This window comes from Thalassophryne amazonica, chromosome 4 (genome assembly GCF_902500255.1).
Source record: "Thalassophryne amazonica chromosome 4, fThaAma1.1, whole genome shotgun sequence".
NCBI lineage: Eukaryota > Metazoa > Chordata > Actinopteri > Batrachoidiformes > Batrachoididae > Thalassophryne > Thalassophryne amazonica.
Window position 1 is genome coordinate 45,336,014 of NC_047106.1, and position 26,282 is coordinate 45,362,295.

A 26,282-nucleotide genomic window follows, 5' to 3' on the forward strand; every position below is an offset into this window, starting at 1 on the left:
TTAAGGCATAACAGGTTAGGAAAACACACTGTGTACCCAGGAACAAAACAAAAATAAAAATTTGTTACATAGTGTTATCGGACCAAAACTTATCGTAAAATAATTAGTCTGATGACGTTTTTCAAAGTTATCTGAAAAGCTAATACGATAATGAAAACGTTATCTTCGATAATTAGTGAATTAGCGGAACTGTGCCCACCACTGGAAATGTTGATACAGTGTTTTTATATATGAAATACCACATAATGTGTTGTTTATCAGTTGGTACAGTTAATATTGGCTGACACAGTAGATATTTCAAACAACAGGCTACACTGCACTACAAACTGAACAGAAAACTGAGCAATAACCTGAAATGCTAACAATCCTTCCTCTTCTATGAGGTCTCTTTGATGGACCACATATTTATTTTGTAGCTCCAAGACCAAGCACAGCACGGGATTTCTTGGAGGCATGCAGCTTGTTTTCTGACTTGCAGTGTCATGTGGTAACTGGAACACATTTAACTCAGATGTGAGTAGCTTAATTTTTTTTAATCGATGTAGGTTCCCACTGTTTTTAACCTCATAACTCAATGACCTTTGGCTGTAGATAGTTCAAGCTATGTTTTTTTTGGAATCCTTGTGATGAGACAGATAATGTGGGATACTTGTTGACATAATGGGAACATTTTCATATGTTGACCCCTTAATTGACCCCTCTGTGGCTTTAGCTGTCACTCTGGGAAGGTTACCAAATATTTTTGCGTGGGTTATTGCATACTGAGGCTGGAATATAAGTGTTGTTCTTGGCATTTCTTACTGGTGTTGACAGCGCGGAGGTCACGACGTTTGTTGTCCATGTTTTTGTATCCAGGTCCGTTACCATACATCAGCGTGGTGTAAGGCAGCAGGTCTGTGGCCCATAGCGGTGATTTGCCTGGACAGCACAAAATACATTACCAATAAATTCTCATAGTAACACATTATTTTTGTTCTCATGCACTCCATTTCTGTAAACACATGCAGGTGCATCTCCAAAATTAGAATACTGTGGAAAGGTTAAGAACTTTTTGTCACTTACTTCAGAAAGTAGACATTTTATATGTTCTCGACTAAACTAAACTAAAATGTTTCAAGCTTTTTATGTTTTAATTTTGATCATTACAACCTACAGCTCCAAAAAAAAAGAGGAAAAAATGTATGTCAAAATATTATGGTGGTAAATCAGTTGGGACAAAAAAGTTGGGGCAGTAAGGAAAATGCAAATTAAAACATTCATACCCTGCAATTGGAAAGTATTCACAGCGCTTTACTTTTTCCACATTTTGTTATGTTACATCCTTCTTCCAAAATGGATTAAATTCATATGTATATACAATTGTGCTCAAAGGTTTACATACCCTGGCCGATTTTTTGTTTTTTGTTTTTGTTTTTTTGTTGTTTTTTTTTTTGTCATTTTTCAGAGAATATGAAAAATGGCAACCTTTTTTCACTCATTGTTAGTTACTGTCAAACAACTGTGTTTGCTCTTTTTAAATCATAATCAACAGGAACCCAAATAACCCCGATCAAAAGTTTACATACCCCTTTTCTTACAGTTTTTTACAATCAGTAACACGCATTTGTCCAAACAATTGCGACATTTTCAAAACTCTAAATACAATTAGCACAACACTGGCCTGTTGTTGCCATACCAGTCACACAATGCATGTTGTTTTCACACAATATGCAGTCAGTGAACACATTTCTACAATGCTTACATTTTGTTAACAGACAAGCTATACCCACCAACAAATTTATGTTCCATTTGTGACTGTTTTGCAAATGTTAACACACAACATACCACAATTTAAAAAAACAATATTCCTAAACCTTAGATGCAGTATAAAACCTCAATTTCTGCAATAATATCAGCTCAAAAAACACAGCTAATAATAAATAAACAAACAATTGACACAGCTGACTCATGATGGGTTAACTGGGCCAAATCATAGCTGATTCCAATTAGCATTTGACTCTGAGGCAGGTGTTGAAGTTTCTTCAATTACTTTGGCACATATACAAGGAGGACTTTGAGGAGTGACGTTTTTGTAAACAGAAAAAGGAAAGACAACTATTACTGTCACTGAAATGTCTGAAAGAGGAAGAGGAAGCAGAAGAGGAAGGGGTTGTGTGAGAGGAGCAGGCCCAGTGAGGGGAGCAGGCCCAAGAAGAGGACAAGGGAGAGGTGTAAGGATGCGTGGTGGTGGCATTGCAAGGGCTGCAAGAGCAGTGGTCACTAATGAAATACGTGCCACGATCATTGACCATGTAATTAACAAAGGCCTTTCACTAAGAGAGGCTGGTGAAAGAGTGCAGCCCAATCTGAGGCGGTCCACGGTTGCCCCCATTATACGCATCTTTCAAGAAACCAACAGGTAAGTCATGCATTTCATATGGATTGTTTCTATTCTTACTTGACATGTCAAGAGGGCCATACAGTATTGCATCTGTTTTCTTTTGTCCCTCTACAGAATGCAACGTCTTCCACCCTCTGGGGGAAGGGGAAAACTCCTGAATAATGACCAAGAGCTTGCTGTTGTACAAATGGTTATTGCTAACAATGCAATAAAATTACAATCACAAATATCGCTTGCACATTGTCCAAACACAGAGTACGGATGAAGCAGCTCTACACTGTTCCATTTGAAAGGAACAATGAGAGGGTCAAGGAGCTCCGGCGACAATATGTCCAGGTATATTGTACTGTATATTCAATTGTCCAGTTGTATAAGCTTTACACTTTGCAAGTGTACATATAGGTATCCTATTACAGTATAAGTTACAGTGCAGAATGGTCTATGGTCTAATTTATGTAAACTTTGTTTCAGAGAGTTATGGAATTGGAGGCCAACCAGGCCCCGCATGAATTCATCTATGTAGATGAGGCAGGATTCAATCTTGCCAAAAGGCGTCGGCGAGGACAGAACATAATAGGAAAGAAGGCCACAGGTGAAGTGCCAGGACAGAGGGGGGCCAGCATTACAATGTGTGCAACAATTGGAAATACTGGTTTGGTCCTTCATAGATCTCAGGTTGGACCCTACAACACCGAGCGCCTCCTTGTCTTTTTGAATGATCTGCACCAGCGCCTGGTTCCAGAGGAGGAAGGTGAAAACATGAGGACCTTTGTCATCAACTGGGACAACGTGGCTTTCCATCACTCGCAAGCTGTCACAACGTGGTTTGAACCCCACCCAAGACTGTTGCGTCTCTTCCTTCCACCTTATTTACTTTTCCTCAATCCCATAGAGGAATTCTTTTCTGTGTGGCGTTGGAAGGTTTATGACCATCAGCCACATGACCAAATGACCCTCCTTGATGCCATGGATGCCGGCTGCAGGGACATCACAGTTGAAGCCTACCGAGGGTGGATGCGACATGCTAAGTGGTTTTATCCCAGGTGCATTGCTTTAGACGACATCTGATGTGACGTTGATGAAAACATGTGGCCTAACCCTGAAGACCGCAGAGATTAGATGGGGGTTTGTTTTGTCCCCCCCCCCTTTCATCTGGGCCTTTTTTGCTTTTTGTGTATACATTCAGGATGTTCTTGTATGTTTCATGGATATTTCCACTGTGAGGAATATAACTTTTTCTGTTGTATCACAACACAAAAAAATCTGATTTGTGTTTTTGTTGGAATGCTTTAGAATGTGAACATCGTATGTAGACATGCAGTTCCAATAAGAAAATGTAGTGTAAAAATGGTGGCTTGCATGTTTTACATGCAAATACCTGTAAAGCTGAAAGATGAAAGTCTATGTAGTTTTTGTAATGCCAGCATATGACAGTATTTTGAAACCTGGTTCACTTTGTTTGACTGCATGTACCTTGTGAAGTGATAATATGTGTTATTCGCTGACAGAATGTTTTCATTTTGAGTCAGATTATCAGTGTTTTGGTGAAGTTAGTTTGTGCAGAAATAGATGTATTGTATTTTAAAATGAAGAGTTAGTATATATTCAATGAAATGTGCTGTTGGGAGGAAAATTAACCCTTTGGCTAATTGTGTTTTGTGGTTGTGTCACTGTGTTAGGAGTTTAGAAAAAGTATCTGAAGTATGGGTAGGCGTGTGTTAGTGATTATAAAAAACTGTAATGCTGTGTATTGCCCCCTTTAACATCAATGACAAGTCTTTTGTGGTAGTTGTGGACGAGGTTCTCTAATGGTAAAGCTGCCACTGAATATGTCTTGGACTTTATTTACATCCATTACAAAGAAATACAAACAGTATGGTACTACGAGGGCTGTCCATAAAGTATAGGTCCTTTTTATTTTTTTCAAAAACTATATGGATTTCATTCATATGTTTTTACGTCAGACATGCTTGAACCCTCGTGCGCATGCGTGAGTTTTTCCACGCCTGTCGGTGACGTCATTCGCCTGTGAGCACTCCTTGTGGGAGGAGTCGTCCAGCCCCTCGTCGGAATTCCTTTGTCTGAGAAGTTGCTGAGAGACTGGCGCTTTGTTTGATCAAAATTTTTTCTAAACCTGTGAGACACATCGAAGTGGACCCGGTTCGAAAAATTAAGCTGGTTTTCGGTGAAAATTTTAACAGCTGATGAGAGATTTTGAGGTGATACTGTCGCTTTAAGGACTTCCCACGGAGCGAGACGTCATGCAGCGCTCTCAGGCGCCGTCGTCAGCCTGTTTCAAGCTGAAAACCTCCACATTTCAGGCTCTATTGATCCAGGACATCGTGAGAGAACAGAGAAGTTTCAGAAGAAGTCGGTTTCAGCATTTTATCCGGATATTCCACTGTTAAAGGAGATTTTTTTTAATGAAAGACGTGCGGACTAAACTAAATATATATTGAATGGAAACTGGAATATACTGAATGAAACTAAATATATATTGAATGGAAACTGGAATATATTGAATGAAACTTGAATTTATGTTGAATGGAAATTGGAATATATTGAATGAAACTTGAACTTATATTGAATGGAAATTGGAACATACTGAATGAAACTAAATATATACTGAATGGAAACTTGAATATATCAAATGAAACTGAATATATATTGAATGGCAACTTGAATATTTTGAATGAAACTGAATATATATTGAATAGAAACGAATATATTGAATAAAACTAAATTATTTAATGAAAGCTTGAATATATTGAATGAAACTGAATATATATTATATGGCAACTTGAATATATTGAATTAAACTGAATATATATTGAATGAAACTATATATATATATATATATATATATATATATATATATATATATATATATATATATATATATATATATATATATATATATATATTGAATGAAGCTTGAATATATTGAATGAAAACTTGAAGATATATTGAATGGAAACTTGAATATATATGAATATATTCCTCCGCACGGCTGTCTCAATGTGCCGAAAAAGTGCTGATGTCCACGTCTTTTCACAATCCCTGTGACAGCCAGATGACATCCCAGATAAAACATAGCGTCCAGTTTGGAAATGAATGGCACATTCCACTGTTACAGGAGTTTTTGTCATGGAAAGAGGAGCGGAGGCTTCGCGCGTCGCGGCGGTGCCGCATGGCGCAAAGCAACGCCGTGATGAAGCCTCACAGGACATCAATCAATCAATCAATTTTTTTATATAGCACCAAATCACAACAAACAGTTGCCCCAAGGCGCTTTATATTGTAAGGCAAGGCCATACAATAATTATGTAAAACCCCAACGGTCAAAACGACCCCCTGTGAGCAAGCACTTGGCTACAGTGGAAAGGAAAAACTCCCTTTTAACAGGAAGAAACCTCCAGCAGAACCAGGCTCAGGGAGGGGCAGTCTTCTGCTGGGACTGGTTGGGGCTGAGGGAGAGAACCAGGAAAAAGACATGCTGTGGAGGGGAGCAGAGATCGATCACTAATGATTAAATGCAGAGTGGTGCATACAGAGCAAAAAGAGAAAGAAACAGTGCATCATGGGAACCCCCCAGCAGTCTACGTCTATAGCAGCATAACTAAGGGATGGTTCAGGGTCACCTGATCCAGCCCTAACTATAAGCTTTAGCAAAAAGGAAAGTTTTAAGCCTAATCTTAAAAGTTCTGGCATGTCCAGGCACATCCACAATTTCTCGGATAATCACTCGATGGAAAAACCACCGACAGCTGTCTCAACGCCATCTCAAAGCCGTCCTGTGAGACCAAAACGGAGATGGTTTTGTCTTGCTCCAGTAGCGAACCCATCGTGACGCGCAAAGCCTCCGCTCGGCTTTCCATGACCAAATCTCTTGTTAAAAGTGAAATCTGCCGGAAAATGGTTGATGTCCAGCTCTTGTGATAACCAGAGAAATTGCACACGATGGTCACGGATCCATACAGCCATCCGTTTAGAAATGAAATGGTCGCTCAGCCTGTCGATGGCGGCTTCGGAGCGCGGTGCACCACCAGTCGCTCTGGGCCGTCCTTAAAGCGACAGTAACACTCCGTAATCTTTTTGAACCCCATAAAATTTTCACCAAAAACCGTCTGAATTTCTCGAATGGTGTCCACTTTGATGTCCCTCACAGTTTCTGATAAAATTTTGATCAAGCAAAGCGGCAGTCTCTGAGCCATTCCTAAACAATGAAAAAAACAACAAGAGGGGTGGACCACTCCTCAGTCAAAGCCTGACGCAACCAACAGGCATGAAAAAAACTCACGCATGCGCACGAAGGTTCAAGCTTGGCTGACGCAATCACACGTGATTCAAATCCATATGGGTTTTGAAAAAAAAATAAGGTCGGATACTTTTCTAATAGACCTCGTATATTGAATGAAACTAAATATATATTGAAAGGAAACTTGAATATATTGAATGAAACTATATGTATATTGAATGAAAGCTTGAATATATTGAATGAAACCTTGAAGATATATTGAATGTAAGCTTGAATATATTGAATGAACTTTGAGAATATGGAATGACATCAAACTTGAAATTTTGCCTGAAACTATATAAGCCTTTTGATAGTTCTCATATCTGTGACACTGCAATAAAAGACACATGCCTAAAAATGTCAGCAGAGGAAATATATCACTACTTTAGTGAATTAGAAGGTTTTTTGGCTGGAACTAATCAGATTCCAGGTGATGTCAAGATCATATTTCTGTAACTGCACTATTCTTAGTTATTTTGAGCAATCAAGCCCACAAAATATTGCTGAAATAACTTTATGAAGGTATGTATATGGCTAACACAACGGCTAACAGGTCTTCCACGACGAATAGGGTTTCCACCCATCCCTTAAAATACAGAACTGTCCTTTATTTGACAATTAATTGTTGCATTTCGTATTAAATCAATACGGGACATAAATTGCTCTGTATTTTCATAAATGTCACACATACACTTATCAAAACTGAACAATGAACAAAATAAAACACAGGAAATATTAAGGGCTGCCAGTGTGATCTCTGTACCTCACGTGGTGTCCTGTAGTGAGGACCCAACGTGAGGTATACAGCAGATAGGCCTCAGACTTTTACGTCTGCATCTCCGTGTGCCCGCCTTTCTGATCCTGTCACGGGTTGCCTGGTTGCCTGGCATGTCTACACCCGAAACTCCACCACATCCAAAGAAGCAAAAATGTTTGCAAATGTACAGACGTGAGTGGGAAGAGTTGAACCCCTGGCTTGACAGTGTTAGTGGCAATGGGTACAAGGCAAACTGTAGGCAAACAAGTAATTGTCTGGACACAGTTGCTCCAGCTATTGTAAAATCACTCTGAACAGCCAGCCTTTTCAGCAATGACATTCTGTGGCTTGCCCTCATTGTGGAAGGTGCCAACAAGTGTCTTCCAGACAACTGTCAAGTCAGCAGCCTTACTCATAATCATGGTTGTATTTACTGAACCAGACAGAGAATCATGGTATTTATACTGCATCAGTAGTGAGTTACTCAAACTTGAAGTGAAATATTCTTATATTTTATAAATTTAGGGTGCTGCAGAAGGTCCCAGCTTGTTGAGTATGGCTTTTTTTTTTAAAATCCAGACCCATTAGGTTGGCGAGTGTCCCTGCTGAAGAAGAGCTCAAAGTTTCACAGGCACATTAATCACTGCTGAATCACTGAGGGGAGGAGGTTGAAAGGAAGATGTTCATAAGATAGGAGAGAACGATGCACAGCAGAGAGGCAGCAACAAAACAACACAGCACAAGTGCTCGATCGATACGTACTTTCAAAGGTTGATTCTGGTCAGCGCGGAAGCATCCAAATGATTTTCTAACCACAAAACAGCAAAAAATAACCATATTCCCAGGATTTATTCTACGTAAATGTACTTGTAGTCAAGGGTGCAAAAAACATATTCCCTGCACTGGTAACAGCATAGGGAATAGCAAAAATGTAGATGAGTGAGTGAGTGAGTAGACAAAATACTAATTTTAAGGTTCCTAGGCTGCTTTTTCCATCACATCTGTTCATAAAACACATTCTTTGCCATTTTGATGATTCTGTTAAAGCTACAGTGTGTAGGATTTAGGGGTGTTTGTTTGCAGAAATGAAATGTAGTATTCATAACCATCTATTCATTTATGCGTAATTACTTGAAACCATGAATAAGGTGTTTTTATGATCTTAGAATGAGGTCTTCATATCTGCATGGGAGCGGGCCCACTTGTGGAGGCTGTCGTGTTGCACCACTGTGTTGGTACAGTAGCCCAAAAGGGACATATTTAGTCTTGTCTTTTGCATTTTGCATCATGGCTGGAAGCCTGAAGAATAAAAGAGGAGGAATCAGTGCTTTCTCCCCTGTACACTGTCTACTAGTTGCTAGTGCAGGCTAACAAGTTTGAGAACCCTCTTTTTTTTTAGGTGGAGGACAGGGGCGTCGGACTGGGGGGGGTAAAGGGTACTATGTACCCAGGACCCAGAGCATGGGGGGGGGGGCCCAGAAAAAACTGGCATTAAATACATTTTTGTGTTGCATGTTATTAATGTCCATACAATTCATGTTGTAAAAGAATATAATTAGAATGAATGTATAAATGTTGCAAAACATAATTCTGCTCGAACAATAATACTGAAAGATCTCTGAGGGCCCTTCCCACCCCTGCACAGTTGTACAATGGTTTAGTCCAGGTGCACAGGCAGCACTCTGCCCCCCCCCCACACACACACCCCCCAAACGGGATCTGACAGAAAGAGGAGGTGTTTACTAGTGCTAAAACAACTAATCAATTTAATCAATTATTAAAATGGTTGTCAACTAATTTAGTCATCAGTTAGCTGTTAAATAACTTTGTTTTACTGCAAATGTTTCGTTTCTTCCATATGAATCAACTGTTTCTGCAGTGTGGCTTTGCTTTGAACCTTGAACCAATCGAAGCTTCGATTGCTTCGATCTGGTGCTTTGTTGATTCAGTGTTTTATTTCTCTTAATCTTAATTTTTACCCACTAAAACCTCAAATAGCCTATGCCTGTGAGTAATATTTACCTTTTTATGTTAATCTGACCTGTTATGGTCTTCTGAAACAGTTGATAGATGTATTTTATAACTTAAAAACAGGACCGATGTTAACGCATTAGCATGTCTATGGCATTTTCAATGTTGAAATTAGCATTAAGCTGTTGCAGCTGTCAGCACATTTGTTTTCTGTATAATAATTCATGGCTCAGCGTTTGTTGTCGTAAAAGAGTCAAATGTATTACAAATTGTAATATTTTATTCATTCATTTGTATTTATATATCAATAATAATAATAATAGCAACAATAATAGTAATAATAACTAATAATGCCACAATATAGTTTTAGAGAAATGGACAAAAAGAATCTCATGAAACAAAACAGAAAAGATTCAACCAACTAACAGTGAACATAAATAAATAATTATAGAAATAAATAACGGTTTCCTGTGAACACCTAGTGACTCTTACACCTCCACTTCATCCCTGTTTTATTTAAGTTTAATGACAATTTGTTTCGGTCAAACCACATCTAAGCTGTGTTTTTACACAAGAAAAAAATAAAATGCAGTTAACTGCACATTTGTGTCTTTTTTCATGAAAATATCTTATTAAATATAACATATTACACTTTAGTCAGGCCTTTAAAATACTTTTGTGGACTCTTGCTGTAATATGTTGTCAGTGGTTGAGATAGTTGCTGTAGGCATCTAAAAATGCTCATAATTGGGTGAAACCTGATGGAAATCTCTTTGTGGTGTGTCGGTGATGTATGTATGTGCAAAATAAAACAAAACACTACTCCAGGTATGTTTTTGACGAGAATATAACATCATAACTTTGTTACAAGCTCAAACATTGATGTTGTGTGATAAAGGCCTTTTAATAATAATTCACTTAAAGAAATAATGGCAAAACTCACATGTAAGTAAAAAAAAACAAACAAAATGATTAATCGAAAAAATAATTGACCGATGAACTGATTAGTAAAATAATCGTTAGTTGCAGCCCTAGTGTTTAGGCTGAAATAAAATATGTCTTTCCTAAAAAATTGAAGTCCGGATTTCAAAAAAGAAGAGAAAAAATGACGGAAAGAAAACTAAATGAGGGAAAGCAGCTGCTAACCAAATTCTTTGAAAAGAGAGGTGAGCTTGAAAGCTAGCTATATTGAGTTGGGGGGTCTTATTGCTCCCCCAACATTAAAAAGGGTTCTGACTCCCAGGTGTGATCTAAGGTATACATGATTTAGACCTGGTTTAACTACACATTAGAAATTCGGTGTTTGCGTTAATAACAAAGAACATAACAGTGTGTGGGGGGGGGGGGTGGGGGGGGCATCTTCAATATGGCTAGTACCTAGGGCCCAGAATTTGGTGCTACGCCCCTGGTGGAGGATCACCCATTTTGCTTATCACAAAAGAAAGCAAGAGAACATGAATGCAAGTCCCCAAAGAAGTGAAAACATGAAAGGAAAGAAAATTGTGACCGGCCACTGCATAATGCAATCTGCAACCTCACCAGTAGGTGCTCCTAAATCCTACACACTGTAGCTTTAAAGTTTTTACTTTAAATCTGAAACTTTGAGGTTTTAATGCATGATGTTTTTCCTCAGAAGGCAATTACTGTAATCTCGCCAGTTTATAATTTGTTCTATTAAATTTGTGAGAATTTCTTGTAAATTTATGAAAATTTATCATCTGTTTGGACCTTTAATTTCAAAGTTTCAGATTTCATTTTATTTATTTATTTGTCCTATTTTTGTTTTTTAATTGTTTATTTTTCACCACTGAAAATTAATGTGGGAAACTGAAATTGGTTTAACTTGTGATACTGACACGTATCTTTTATGTGGGTGTAATTTTTGTTTTATTTCTTTCTTTTCTGGTCTAAATCCAGCAGGTAGCGAAAAGTCATCATAGAGGAGGCAGGAAGAAGGAAATAAGATCAATAAGGAAACAATCCAAAGGGAGATTAAGAAGTGAGAAAGGCAGAGAACAGAAGAGGAACCTGCAAGGAAATAAGGTAAAAGAGACGGCGAGATGATGATGGTTGGAGACAGGTGGAAAGAAGGGAGATGTGGACAGAGCAGAAGACTGAAACAGAAAATAGAAAGAGACAGCATGTGTTTACTGAGGCTGTAATTGCAGCTGAGAGAAAGAAGCGGAAATGTCAAGCTGCTGCTGAGAGCACAGATCCACTGAGGCCTCACCGAGAGGCATCACACACACACACACACACCAAATGCCACTTTTTGTGTGTGTTCTATTGTCACAGGGTACAAACACACCTGGAGCTGACAGATGGAAAGGAGGAAAGAAACCTGGAGGAGTCCAGATCTTAAAGTCTGGCACACAACCACATTTTACAGCCCCAGTTTCTACTTACCCAGAATGCTTTGCCCTCTAAATGGATATCCGTTGTGTGTGAAAGAGTGGGAGTGGTCAGCCATGACTACCGTGAGAGTGTCCTCCTCTTTGGTAAGTTCAAGGCTTTTGGCAATGGCATTGTCAAACGCCACGGTTTCATGCAGAGCCATGAAGCCGCGGCTGGCGTGATGAGCCTGATCGATACGACCACCTAAACAGGGACAGAATAACAGGTTGGAATCATGTGACATACGGTGCATCCAGAATGTATTTACAGGACTTCAGTTTTTCCACATTTACATGATCACCCATTACATGTTACATGTTACAGCCTTATTCCCAAATGGATGAAATTAACTTTTTCCCTGAAAGTTCTACACAAAATACCCCATAATGACAATAAAAAAGGGTTTTGTTTTGTTGCAAATTTATTAAAATAAAAAACTAAGAAATCACATGTACAAGTATTCACATTTTTTGCCATGAAGCACCAAAACTGAGCTCAGGTGCATCCTGTTTCCACTGATCATCCTTGAGATATTTCGACAGTTTAATTGGAGTCCACCTGGGGTAAATTCAGTTGATTGGTCATGATTTGGAAAGACACACCTGTCTACATAAAAGGTCCCACAGTTGACAGTGCATGTCAGAGCACAAACCAAGCATGAAGTCAGAGGAATTGTCTGTAGACCTCAGAGACAGGATCTCAAGGCACAAATCTGGGGAAGGGTACAGAAACATTTCTGCTGCTTTGAAGGTCCCAATGAGCACAGTGGCCTCCATCATCCGTAAATGGGAGAAGATTCACCAGGACTCTTCCAGGAGCTGGCTGCCCGTCTAAAACTGAGGGATCGTGGGAGAAGGGCCTTAGTCAGGGAGGTGACCGAGAACATGATGGTCACTCTGTCAGAGCTCCAGCATTCCTCTGTGGTGAGAGGAGAACCTTCCAGAAGGACAACCATCTCTGCTGCAATCCACCAATCAGGTCTGTATGGTAGAGTGGCCAGACGGAAGCCACTCCTTAGTAAAAGGCACATGGCAGCCCACCTGGAGTTTGCCAAAAGGCACCTGAAGGACTCTCAGACCATGAAGAACAAAATTCTCTGGTCTGATGAGACAAAGATTGAACTCTTTGGTGTGAATGTCAGGCACCATGTTTGGAGGAAACCAGACACCATCCCTACAGTGAAGCAATGTACAGAGACATCCTGGATGAAAACCTGCTCCAGAGCGCTCTTGACCTCAGATTGGGGCAACGGTTCATCTTTCAGCAGGACAATGACCCTAAACACACAGCCAAGATATCAAAGGAGTGGCTTCAGTACAACTCTGTGAATGTCCTTGAGTGGCCCAGCCAGAGCCGAGAGGTGAATCTGATTGAACATTTCTGGAGAGATCTGAAAATCGCTGTTCACCGATGCTCCCCATCCAACCTGATGGAGCTTGAGAGGTGCTGCAAAGAGAAATGGGCAAAACTGCCCAACGATAGGTGCACCAAATTTGCAGCATCATATTCAGGAAGATTTGAGGCTGTAATTGCTGCGAAAGGTACATCAACAAAGTATTGAGCAAAGGGTGTGAATACTTATGTACATGTGATTTCTTAGTTTTTTTATTTTTAATAAATTTGAAAACATTTCAAAACAGCTTTTTTCTTGCTGTCATTATGGGGTGTTGTGAGTAGAATTTTGAGGGAAAAAAATGCATTTAGTCCATTTTGGAATAAAGCTGTAACATAACATAATGTGGAAAAAGTGACATCCTGTGAATACATTCGGGATGCACTGTGCAAATTCTAACAGAAAAGTGTGGATTTGAATGGACTCTGTAAGATACATATTCTCCTTTTTTCTTTTTTTTTAACCTACACCCAGGAGATTATGTGAACACTGCGCTGCCAGATCAGGATATAAAACCATATCTGATTCTGGATCAGTAATTCAATCCACATCTAATATAAAATCTAATGAAAGGCATCAGAGGGCTTTTGTGTACCCTGCGTGTTCTATAGACCCTAGAAGTACATATACATGTGCCTGTAATGGTGTTTTTGATTATGTATGACTTCATCATATCACTTCTGTGTGACTTTATGACGTCATTCATACCAAGCAATCACAAATAGTTTGGTGATTAATATATGTTTTCTGTCATCAATCATGGCTTCTTCATTGTTGAAATATACAAAAAAGTATTTTTGGAGACCACCATGTTTTCTTAGGTCTTGATTTTTTTTACTTTTAACCAAAATACTACAAAATATAATCACCTCTAGACAGCTGGCCAAGTAATATCCCCACCAAGTTATCATGTCCACAGACACACACACACACACACACACACACAAAACAGTGAAAACAATAAACTGGTAGCAGCTTTACCGATGAACGAGGTAATCAACTTCTCCTCAGCGCAAGGCTCCAGCACCTCCGCAACATTTTGTTCTGACAGAGAAGGCTGTCCTATGCGGTGGCCCTGTCTGTTTGTTTGACTGTCTGTTTGAGAATGCTATAACTCTACACACCAGGCACAGATCACAAGGAAATTTCATGGAAAAGTTGGTGGTGAGCCTAACAGATGAGGACAGGGAACGCTTGAGGAATCTGTGGTTTTGGAACTGAGCTCCTCCAGGCTGGTAGAGATTCTGTTCTACTTGCTTTGCAAACAATCTGTGTTTCCATCTGGAAATCAGGTATCATCCCACTAACCGGAGGACAGGGCTTGTTCCCTTCTGGAAAGGAAAGGAAAGGATGATCATCTGGATTGCGACAGCTATAGGAGTATTACGCTGAACTGTTCTCAGGAGACATGCTTACAAAGATTATTCTTCGCAGGATTCCATCCCAGTTACTTGCTACTGAGTAACCAGATCTGTCTGGCTTTGCACCCAAGACATCAACCATTAGCCACATCTTAGCTCTGCAAGTACTCACTGAATATTTCTGTGTAGGCTCTCAGTTGTCCAGGTGGTTTCAATAGTAGAGAAGCTTGAATCTTCGACTGGACTGGGTTGCTTGACGCGAGGACGTTTTGCTTCAAATCGTAGAAGCTTCCTCAGCTAAAATTCTTGCTCTGGTAGTCTGACTTCTGTCTTGACTCTTGTAGAGAAAAATAAACAGAAGCCACAAAAGCTGGAGTTTTAAACCTAACCAGACCCCTCCTAAGGAGAGGCAGACTGCTGTGGGCTAGTGACTAAACAATAGCTCTAATTAGCACCTATTTAAAAAGTAAGGAGCGGCAAATCAGGAAGTTTCACAACCTTTTAGTGCAGAAAAGGTGTACTTTCAGTGAGAGTAGTTTTAAAGATACACCCAGACAAATTAGTGACATCAGGTAAAATTGGGTAAAGAATCTCTCCGACAAGGTTCTGACAGACAGAAAAGGATGTGCTCGCTAAAGGACTAAATTGACCCCTAAACATATACTGACAGTAGATTACATCACTGCAGTAGAGTCAGCCATTAAACATAACAGTTTGTCAGAGTTAGAAGCTGAGTTAGAAGCCTCTGACTAAGAGCCACAGCAGTGCTGAACAGTGCTAAGCCTCCTCCGTCCAACATCACAGGAGAAGAATGGAAAGCTTTGTCAGCACTGCAGAAGGACCAAAGCATCCTTATCCTACCAGTGGATAAAGGCAGATGCACGGTGGTCCTGAACACATCAGACTATGAGGCCAAGATCAACAACTTGCTCAGTGACTCCAATACATACGAACGTCTGAAGAGAGACCCCTCAAGCGGCTATAAGAAGAAAATCATTAGCTACCTCCAAAACCTGGAGAAAGAGGGACTCATGGACAGGCAGGCATACTACAGACTGTACCCTGGGGATGCCACTCCATGCATCTATGGACTGCCCAAAATCCACAAACAGAATGTGCCACTCAGGCCTATTGTATGTAGCACAGATTCCATCACGTACAATTTGGCCAAGCACCTCAAGTGGATTTTGGCTCCTCTAGTGGGTAACTCAGACCACCATGTGGAGAACACACAACATTTTGTGAACAAGATCAAGGACCTGCAGCTGGAGGCAGATGAAATTACGGTGTCATTTGATGTCACATCGTTGTTCACCCTGCATCCCCACTGCTGAGGCCGTCTCAGCTGTGAGGCAGAGACTGCTGGAGGATGTGTCTCTACTTGAAAGGACCAAACTCACACCAGACCACATCTGCCAACTCTTGGAGATCTGTCTTAACACCACGTATTTCCTGTTTAGGGGGAATTACTACAGGCAGATCCATGGTTGTGCGATGGGGTCTCCAGTATCCCCTATTGTGGCCAATCTGTACATGGAACGAGTGGAGAAGACAGCCTTGACGTCTTTCACGGGCATCCCTCCCAGTCACTGGTTCATATATGTCGATGACACATGGGTTAAAATCAAGCAACAGGAGGTTGAGGACTTTACAGAACACATCAACTCGGTGGATTCCAATATCAAGTTCACACGTGAGGATACCAGAAACAACCATTTAGCCTTCTTGGATTATGATGTTACGATTGGAGAGAACAGGCAGCTCCAGACAGAGGTTTACAGAAAACCCACTCACACTGACCAATATCTGCTCTTTGGCTCAAACCACCCCCTTGACCACAAGCTCTGGGTGATCAGGACTCTTCAACACAGAGCCCTACAGGTGCCCACAACTGCAGAGAGAAGGGCTAAAGAACAACAACTGGTCCGGAAAGCCCTCACAGTATGTGGGTACCCACAATGGTCCCTGGACAAAGTGCAGAAGTCCCAGAGAACAAAGACACCAGGTAGACAGGAGACAAGAAGAAGAGGAGTGTCTCTCCCTTATTTAGCAGGAGTAGGGGAAAAACTACAGCGGATCTTCAGACAACACAAACTCCCAGTTTACTTTAAACCGGTTAACACCTTGAGACAGAAATTAGTTCACCCTAAGGACATGATCCCTATTTACAAACAGAGCAATGTAGTGTACTCTATCATATGTCAGGAAAACTGTAATGAACACTAATAGGTGAGACTAAACAACCTTTACACAAAAGGCTATACCAGCACCGCAGAGAGGGCGCCATTGGACCTCAGTCTGCAGTTCATCTCCACCTTATAGACACTAACCACACGTTTGAGGACAAGGAAGTTAAAATCTTAGCCAGAAAGAAGAAATCGTTTGAGAGAGGGGTCAAGGAGGCATTCTATGTGAAACAGTTGAAACCCAGCCTTAACCAGGGAGGGGGTCTGAGACACGCTTTGTCCCCTGTTTACAATGTGGTACTCAGATCAAAGCAGTTTCATTCTTTTGTTCATGTGAATGACGTGAATGACTCATTACAAAATGAGTCATTCACATCATCAGGAGAGTCATCAAGGGAGCCATCAGGAGAGGCGTACGTCCCATCATTAGGAGGGACAGCTGCCCTGTCATTAGGAGGGTGCTAACTAGAGCGCAATAGGTGCTAATCAGAGCTATTGTTTAGTCACTAGCCCACAGCAGTCTGCCTCTCCTTAGGAGGGGTCTGGTTAGGTTTAAAACTCCAGCTTTTGTGGCTTCTGTTTATTCTTCTCTACAAGAGTCAAGACAGAAGTCAGACTACCATAGCAAGAATTTTAGCTGAGGAAGCTTCTGTGATTTGAAGCGAAACGTCCTCGCGTCAAGCAACCCAGTCCAGTCGAAGATTCAAGCTTCTCTACTATACTCACTGAATACAAGCAAGAATATAAGCAGTATTTCGCATCCTGTGTTAATGTTCACAAAATGTTTGATTCAGTAGCTGCTCTGTGGGACATTTATGAGAATCTGTGAGGTGTCCAGTAAGTTGGTGGACATCATAGCCACCCTGGACAGAGCAGGTATGTTGTGTGGGCCGCTGAAGAGGAGGTACTGCTGGCCCACCACCACCAGAGGGCACCCTGCCTGGAGTGCGGGCTCCAGGCACCAGAGGGCACTGCCGCCTCACAGGAGCAGCCGGGGTGACAGCTGACACTCATCACCTGTGACAGCTGTCACCACTCATCTGATCTGCATCGGTATATCAGCAAGACGTCATCTCCACCTCTTTGCCGAGATATCGTTCTACCTGAAAGGTAATATCCTCAGCCTGACTGCTTGATAGAAAGCCCTTTTTGTGATTTTTGTGAGTGATAACAGACTTTTTCTCCAACGAGAGGTGGAGGTAGCTTCCCTGCCGTGCAGATTGCTGGGTGCAGACGCACCCACGTTTAATTGTGTTTTTGTTCCTCGCCAGCAGTACCAGGTCAGACACGCGGAGGCAGTGGCCACCTGGGAGTTCGGGACTTGGCGGCTCCAGTATTCCCGGGGTCTGGTGGCGGAGGAAATCGTGTGGTTCCGGTTCTGCTTTGGACAGGCGTCTCCTATCTTCGAGCCTGCCCACACGACACCTTGTAATTTGACCTCTGATCTATTGTGTAATCTGTTGTGTTTGTTGTGCACGTTCGCAACAGTAAAGTGTTGTTATTTGACCTATTCCATTGTCCGTTCATTTGCGCCCCCTGTTGTGGGTCCGTGTACTTACACTTTCCCAACAGGATATCTCGGCCAACGTCATGGATCCCGAGGGGCGTCAACCGGCTGTTGAACGGCCAATGGAAGAACAGGGTGCACAGGCGCCCGCAGGAGGAATGATCGGTGAGTTGCAGCGGATCCTCACCGTTTTCACGGCTCGGTTGGATTTAATGACCAAGCAGAACGTCCTCCTTAACCGCAGGGTGGAGGCTCTCGCCGCGCAGGTGGAGGCGCGCCCTCAGGGCACTGCTGCGGCTCTCCCTCCTGTCGACCCTGTGCGTAACAGTGACGTTCCACTGGTCGTTCAACAACCCCTCCCACCTTCCCCGGAAGCATACATAAGCCCTCCAGAGCCGTACGGAGGTTGTGTGGAGACGTGCGCGGACTTCCTTATGCAGTGTTCGCTCGCCTTCGAACAACGTCCTGTCATGTACGCGACTGATTCTAGTAAGATAGCTTATGTAATTAATCTGCTTCGCGGCAAGGCACGCACTTGGGCTACAGCGCTTTGGGAGCAAAATTCACGGCTCCTTCTGACATATGATGGGTTTGTGAGGGAGTTCAGAACAGTGTTCGATCACCCAAATAGAGGAGAGACCGCTTCAGCCGTGCTGCTGTCAATGAGACAGGGGCGCCGGAGCGCAGCTGCTTATGCAGTCGACTTCCGCATCACGGCTGCGAGGTCCGGCTGGAATAACACTGCCCTCCGCGCCGCCTTCGTAAACGGACTGTCGTTGGTCCTAAAGGAGCTCCTGGTGGCTAAGGACGAACCGCGGGATTTAGACAGGCTTATTGATCTCGTTATACGATTAGACAATCAGTTAGAGGAACGCCGTCGGGAGCGAGGCGAAGGACGTGACCTGATACGCGCCGCCCCTCTCCCTTCCGGGTTCGAAAAGGGGCCGCCCTCCCCACGCTCCACAGCCGCAGCACTTTGTGGGGCAACAGCTCCCCCTGTTGACGTTGTTAGGGAGACGCACAGGGCCAAAATGGGAAGGCTGATCCGTGGAGAGTGTTTTCTCTGCAGCTCAACAGAGCACACACAGAGAGACTGCCCCAAACGGCCAAAACGTCAACACTCGCCCTTAGAGACTGGGCTAAGGGGGGGTCAAGACATTCAAGTGAGACACACACAAATTGCCACACGACTCCCAGTCACAATCCTGAGCGGGGATTTAACCCTTCAAGCCCGAGCACTGGTGGACACGGGGTCAGAAGGGAATCTGCTAGACAGCAGATGGGCAAAGGAGGTAGGGCTCCCTCTGGTGGCGCTTCCTACGCCATTGCAGGTGCGGGCGCTAGATGGCACCCTCCTCCCTTTACTCACACACAAGACACCACCAGTAACTCTGGTGGTGTCTGGAAACCACCGGGAGGAGATTGAGTTTTTTGTAACTCCTGCCACCTCCCGCGTGATTTTGGGCATCCCATGGATGTTAAAGCACAATCCCCGGATCGACTGGCCGTCTGGGGTGGTGGTTCAGTGGAGCAAAACCTGCCATCGGGTGTGTTTAGGATCCTCGGTTCCTCCCGGTTCCCAGGCTAAGGAGGAGGTCAAAGTCCCGCCCAATCTGACGGCAGTGCCAGTTGAGTACCACGATCTTGCTGACGTCTTCAGCAAGGATCTGGCACTCACCATTCCCCCGCACCGTCCGTACGATTGTGCCATTGATTTGGTTCCAGGCGCTGAGTTCCCGTCCAGCAGGCTGTACAACCTCTCACGACCTGAGCGCGAATCAATGGAGACCTACATCCGGGACTCATTAGCTGCCGGGCTGATCCGGAACTCCACCTCCCCGATGGGGGCAGGTTTCTTTTTTGTGGGCAAGAAAGATGGCGGACTTCGTCCATGTATTGATTACAGGGGGCTGAATGAGATTACGGTTTGCAACCGATACCCGTTGCCATTATTAGATTCCGTGTTCACCCCCCTGCATGGAGCCAAAATCTTTACTAAACTGGATCTTAGAAATGCGTATCACCTGGTTCGGATCCGGAAGGGAGACGAATGGAAGACGGCATTCAACACCCCATTAGGTCACTTTGAGTACCTGGTCATGCCGTTCGGCCTCACAAACGCCCCCGCGTGGTTCCAAGCATTAGTTAATGATGTCTTGCGGGATTTCCTGCACCGATTCGTCTTCGTATATCTAGACGATATACTCATCTTTTCTCCGGATCCTGAGACTCATGTCCGGCATGTACGTCAGGTCCTGCAGCGGTTGTTGGAGAACCGGCTGTTTGTGAAGGGCGAGAAGTGTGAGTTCCACCGCACCTCTTTGTCCTTCCTGGGGTTTATCATCTCCCCCAACTCCGTCGCTCCTGATCCGGCCAAGGTTGCGGCGGTGAGAGACTGGCCCCAACCCACTAGCCGTAGGAAGCTGCAACAGTTCCTCGGCTTTGCTAATTTCTACAGGAGGTTCATTAAGGGCTACAGTCAGGTAGTTAGCCCCCTGACAGCCCTGACCTCACCAAAAGTTCCCTTCACCTGGTCGGATCGTTGCGATGCCGCGTTCAAGGAGTTGAAACGGCGCTTCTCATCTGCACCCGTTCTGGTGCAGCCCTATCTTAGTCGCCAGTTAGTGGTTGAAGTGGATGCCTCGGACTCAGGGATAGGAGCTGTGCTTTCCCAGAGCGGGAAGACTGATAAGGTCCTTCACCCGTGTGCCTATTTTTCCCGCAGGTTGACCCCGGCCGAATGGAACTATGACGTCGGCAATCGAGAACTCCTTGCGGTGAAAGAGGCTCTTGAAGAGTGGAGACATCTGTTGGAGGGAACGTCTGTGCCATTCACGGTTTTCACTGACCACCGGAACCTGGAGTATATCAGGACCGCCAAGCGGCTGAATCCCAGGCAAGCCCGCTGGTCACTGTTCTTCGGCCGTTTTGACTTCCAGATCACCTACCGTCCCGGGACCAAGAACCAGAGATCGGATGCCTTGTCCCGGGTACATGAAGATGAAGTCAAAACGGAGTTGTCGGATCCACCGGAACCCATCATCCCGGAGTCCACTATCGTGGCCACCCTCACCTGGGACGTAGAGAGAACCGTCCGGGAGGCCCTGGCACGAAGCTCGGACCCCGGAACTGGGCCGAAGAACAGACTTTACGTCCCACCAGAAGCTAGGGCTGCAGTCCTGGACTTCTGTCACGGCTCTAAGCTCTCCTGTCATCCAGGGGTGCGAAGAACCGTGGCAGTTGTCCGGCAGCGCTTCTGGTGGGCGTCCCTAGAGGCCGACGTCCGGGATTATATCCAGGCCTGCACCACCTGCGCCAGGGGCAAGGCTGACCATCGTAGGGCTTCGGGTCTGCTCCAGCCGCTGCCCATGCCCCATCGCCCCTGGTCCCACATCGGCCTGGATTTTGTCACGGGTCTCCCGCCGTCCCAGGGCAACACCACCATCTTCACGATAGTGGACCGATTCTCCAAGGCGGCCCACTTCGTGGCCCTCCCGAAGCTCCCGACGGCCCAGGAGACAGCGGACCTCCTGGTTCACCACGTCGTCCGGCTGCATGGGATCCCAACAGACATTGTCTCAGATCGCGGTCCCCAGTTCTCCTCGCACGTCTGGAGGAGCTTCTGCCGGGAACTGGGGGCCACGGTGAGTCTCTCATCCGGGTACCATCCCCAGACCAACGGGCAAGCAGAACGAGCCAATCAGGAGATGGAGCAGGCCCTGCGTTGCGTGACAGCCGCGCACCCGGCGGCCTGGAGTACCCATCTGGCCTGGATCGAGTATGCCCATAACAGCCAGGTGTCGTCAGCCACCGGCCTCTCCCCTTTCGAGGTATGTCTGGGGTACCAACCGCCTTTGTTTCCAGTGGTTGAGGGAGAGGTCGGTGTGCCCTCGGTCCAGGCCCACCTACGGAAGTGCCGTCGGGTGTGGCGTGCCGCCCGTTCTGCCTTGCTGAGGGCCCGGATGAGGTCAAAGGCCCATGCAGACCGTCGGCGGACCCCGGCCCCTGCGTATCGGCCAGGGCAGGAGGTGTGGTTGTCGACAAAGGACATCCCCTCAAAGTGGACTCCCCCAAGTTACAGGACCGTTACATCGGTCCCTTCAAAATCCAGAAGGTCATCAGTCCAGCCGCAGTGAGGCTTCAGCTGCCGGCCTCACTGCGGATCCATCCTGTATTTCACGTGTCCCGAATCAAACCACATCACACCTCACCCCTCTGTACTCCGGGTCCGGCACCGCCTCCTGCCCGGATCATCGATGGCGAGCCGGCTTGGACTGTGCGCCGGCTTTTGGATGTCCGTAGGATGGGCCGGGGCTTCCAGTATTTGGTGGACTGGGAGGGGTACGGACCTGAAGAACGCTCCTGGGTGAAGGAGCTTCATTCTGGACCCGGCCCTCCTGGCCGATTTCACCCGCCGCCACCCGGACAAGCCTGGTCGGGCGCCAGGAGGCGCCCGTTGAGGGGGGGTCCTGTTGTGTGGGCCGCTGAAGAGGAGGTACTGCTGGCCCACCACCACCAGAGGGCACCCTGCCTGGAGTGCGGGCTCCAGGCACCAGAGGGCGCTGCCGCCTCACAGGAGCAGCCGGGGTGACAGCTGACACTCATCACCTGTGACAGCTGTCACCACTCATCTGATCTGCATCGGTATATCAGCAAGACGTCATCTCCACCTCTTTGCCGAGATATCGTTCTACCTGAAAGGTAATATCCTCAGCCTGACTGCTTGATAGAAAGCCCTTTTTGTGATTTTTGTGAGTGATAACAGACTTTTTCTCCAACGAGAGGTGGAGGTAGCTTCCCTGCCGTGCAGATTGCTGGGTGCAGACGCACCCACGTTTAATTGTGTTTTTGTTCCTCGCCAGCAGTACCAGGTCCGACACGCGGAGGCAGTGGCCACCTGGGAGTTCGGGACTTGGCGGCTCCAGTATTCCCGGGGTCTGGTGGCGGAGGAAATCGTGTGGTTCCGGTTCTGCTTTGGACAGGCGTCTCCTATCTTCGAGCCTGCCCACACGACACCTTGTAATTTGACCTCTGATCTATTGTGTAATCTGTTGTGTTTGTTGTGCACGTTCGCAACAGTAAAGTGTTGTTATTTGACCTATTCCATTGTCCGTTCATTTGCGCCCCCTGTTGTGGGTCCGTGTACTTACACTTTCCCAACAAGGTATGGCATATGTAACTTCTTCTTCATGAATTCTGGTGTTTCTCAGGGATATGTTCTCACTTCTGTACTATTCAAAGCTTGTATGGACTGGCTGTGTAGAGTTGTGTAGGGTTCAGTGTCTTTGTTGGTGAGTAGACATTTACTGACCTTGACTTTGTAGATGATGCTTTTATCTTTGCAGAACCAATAAATCCCCTTATGGCCTCTCTAACCTCTCGGCCACCACTTCCCCAATTAGTGCAGCGGACAACTGAAAAAATCGTTCAAATAGTGATGCAAGCACCAAATGTGGCACAAGTACACCTCAGACATTACCCTTTTGAGGCAGGATGTCCACTTGAATAGTTAATAGGCAGCCAGGTTGAATTACAATTGAAGAATTACACAGGAGTCAAAATTTAAAAATGCTCCAATCATATTGAAAACTATACCACATTATTTGTCTGATCACAGAGATTCCAAAAAGGTCTAGTTTGGACTATCTGTGACTAAATGTTATGGAGTTATGGGGTAAAAACAGCAAGAATGGTGACAAAGGTCAGTTTCAGTTTGTACAGGGATCAAAAGTTAAAGCTGCTCTAATTTTGGAAAAAAAAAGTATGCAAATTATTGGTTGAGTTAATAGGGTTTTTAAAAGGAATAGGTTGCATCATGTGTCATGCTTAGTTTATCATGTTACGGGGTAACATATGTCACATGTCACAGAATCCAATGGATGTTGACATTGACCTTTACTTTGCAGATCAAGCATTCAACACAGTCGCAACTATTGCATTTATTAATCCTATTAGCTCCACCAACAGTTTACACCACCTTTTACCAAAACTGGAGCACTATAACTTTTGGCCCCCTGTACAAACTGAAATTGACCTTTGTCATCATTTTTGCTCTTTTTTTTTTTCTTTTTTTTTTACCCCTTTAAATCCATAGAGTTCAGTCATAGGTTGGCCAAACTCAACCTGGTCTCACGGCAAGTCGCAATTCAGCAGCACAAATACACAATCTATTGGTTCATGATATTGTGACAAAAAGTGCTTCATTTTCACGGCAGCACGAATTCATTCTAATTCATTCTGTGATGGCTGCACGAAACTAAAAGTGAAGCGGGGGGGTTGGGGTGGTTATGGTTAGGGTCGGGGGTAGGAGTAGGGTTAGTAATAGTTTCGTCATGGAAGCACGAAAAAAATGTGAGATTGGAATGCCTTTCAATATGACTGGAGCATTTTTTTTTTTTTTTTTTTTACTTTGACCCCTGTGTAATACTTCAGTTGATCCCTAAAATCCAAGTGGACACTCTGCTATTCTAAAATGTCTAAGGAGTATTTGTGCCAAATTTACTACTTGCATCACCATTTGAAGGATTCCTCTGTAATTATTCTGTTGTCTGCTGCACTAAACAGCATGAAGGAGTATTAGGACCATGTAAAGACAAAAATGAGGAGGGGTTTTTTAAAGTTATGGATTTCAAGAATAAATTCAAAATGCCATTATAAAGTCAAAATACTTTTTTTGAGAATAAAGTTGAAATGTTAAGAATAAAGTCAAAATATCATGAATAAATTTGAAATACTATTTTGAGAATAGTCGAAATATCAAGAATGTACAATGGACTGCATTTATATAGCGCTTTTCCATCTGCATCAGACGCTCAAAGCGCTTTACAAATAATGCCTCACATTCACACCAATGTGAGGGTGCTGCCATACAAGGCGCTCACTACACACCGGGAGCAACTAGGGGATTAAAGACCTTGCCCAAGGGCCCTTAGTGATTTTCCAGTCAGGCTGGGATTTGAACCAAGGATCTTCTGGTCTCAAGCCCAACACCTTAACCAAACCAGACAATCACCAAACCAGACCATCACCTCCCCCTGGTGATTTCTTCTTCTGAACAGATGCAACCTTTGGCACAATTTCTTTAATATCCTGATACTCGTTGCCATATTGTGTTTATGTGCTAAAAGAGAAAGAATTTCCTTGTTACTAAAACCAATTCTGAAGTACAATTTTCCAGATTTATGTACTTACACAAGCTATTTTGTAAATGTGATCATATCTCATGCACAATTGCTGGTAGTGTCATTTAATCTATAAAAGTTTGACTTTAATCTTGAAATGTTAAATTAATTGTTGACATTTAGACTTTTTAAGCATGTTTTTGGTTTTTGTTATTATTTTATTGATTTATTTATTGCTAATGGCAGGAAACTGGAGTAAAACCAATGCAGACATGGAGAGAACATGCAAATTCCACACAGAAAGGCCCAGGAGGGAAGTGATCCCAGGACCTTCTTGCTGTGAGGCAACAGTGAGCCGCCCACCATGGTGCCAAGATTTCACATTTCACAACATTTGGACTTTATTCTTGAATTTGTAGCTCAACTTTATTATTGACATTTTGACTTGAATGTTGAACTTCAAAATAGTAATTAAGCAAAAAAAAAAAAAAAAAAAAAAAAAAAAGAAGTACTTGGTTAGAATTCTTAAAACTAGCAAAAATGTCTAGGCAATGAATAATTTTATGTTTTATGTGCCTTAAAACTAGACAGAATTCTTATTTTAAGATTAGCCTCCATCTTAAAATAAGGAAAACAATCTTGTTCCTTTACTTGAGTGATTTGAAATCCATTGCCTGTCCTTGTTAGTGGTCAGATTTAAACAGAGCTTGATATTACATGGAAAAACTTATTAAGAAAAAGTGAGATACATTTTCCCAAAATAAGACTTTTTTCTTATGTAAAAAAAAAAATGCTTGACAAGATTATTTTTCTATTTAGACAAAAATTAAGTCAACTTTTCTTTAAACAAGTCTTTTTTACTTTGTTAGATATCAGTTTTTACAGTGTAATACTCGTAGAATACACCAAAACTGT

At 43.6% G+C, this 26,282-nt stretch overlaps 1 protein-coding gene across 1 annotated transcript in view; it reads right to left on the reverse strand.

Annotated features, from left to right (window-relative positions):
• The window catches only part of alp3 (alkaline phosphatase 3), a 113,718-nt gene that overhangs the window by 8,699 nt on the left and 78,737 nt on the right, over window positions 1–26,282 (reverse strand). The window contains 2 exon segments of the mRNA XM_034167806.1: window positions 802–918; window positions 11,812–12,003. Of these exon segments, the coding sequence (XP_034023697.1) occupies window positions 802–918; window positions 11,812–12,003 (309 nt within the window).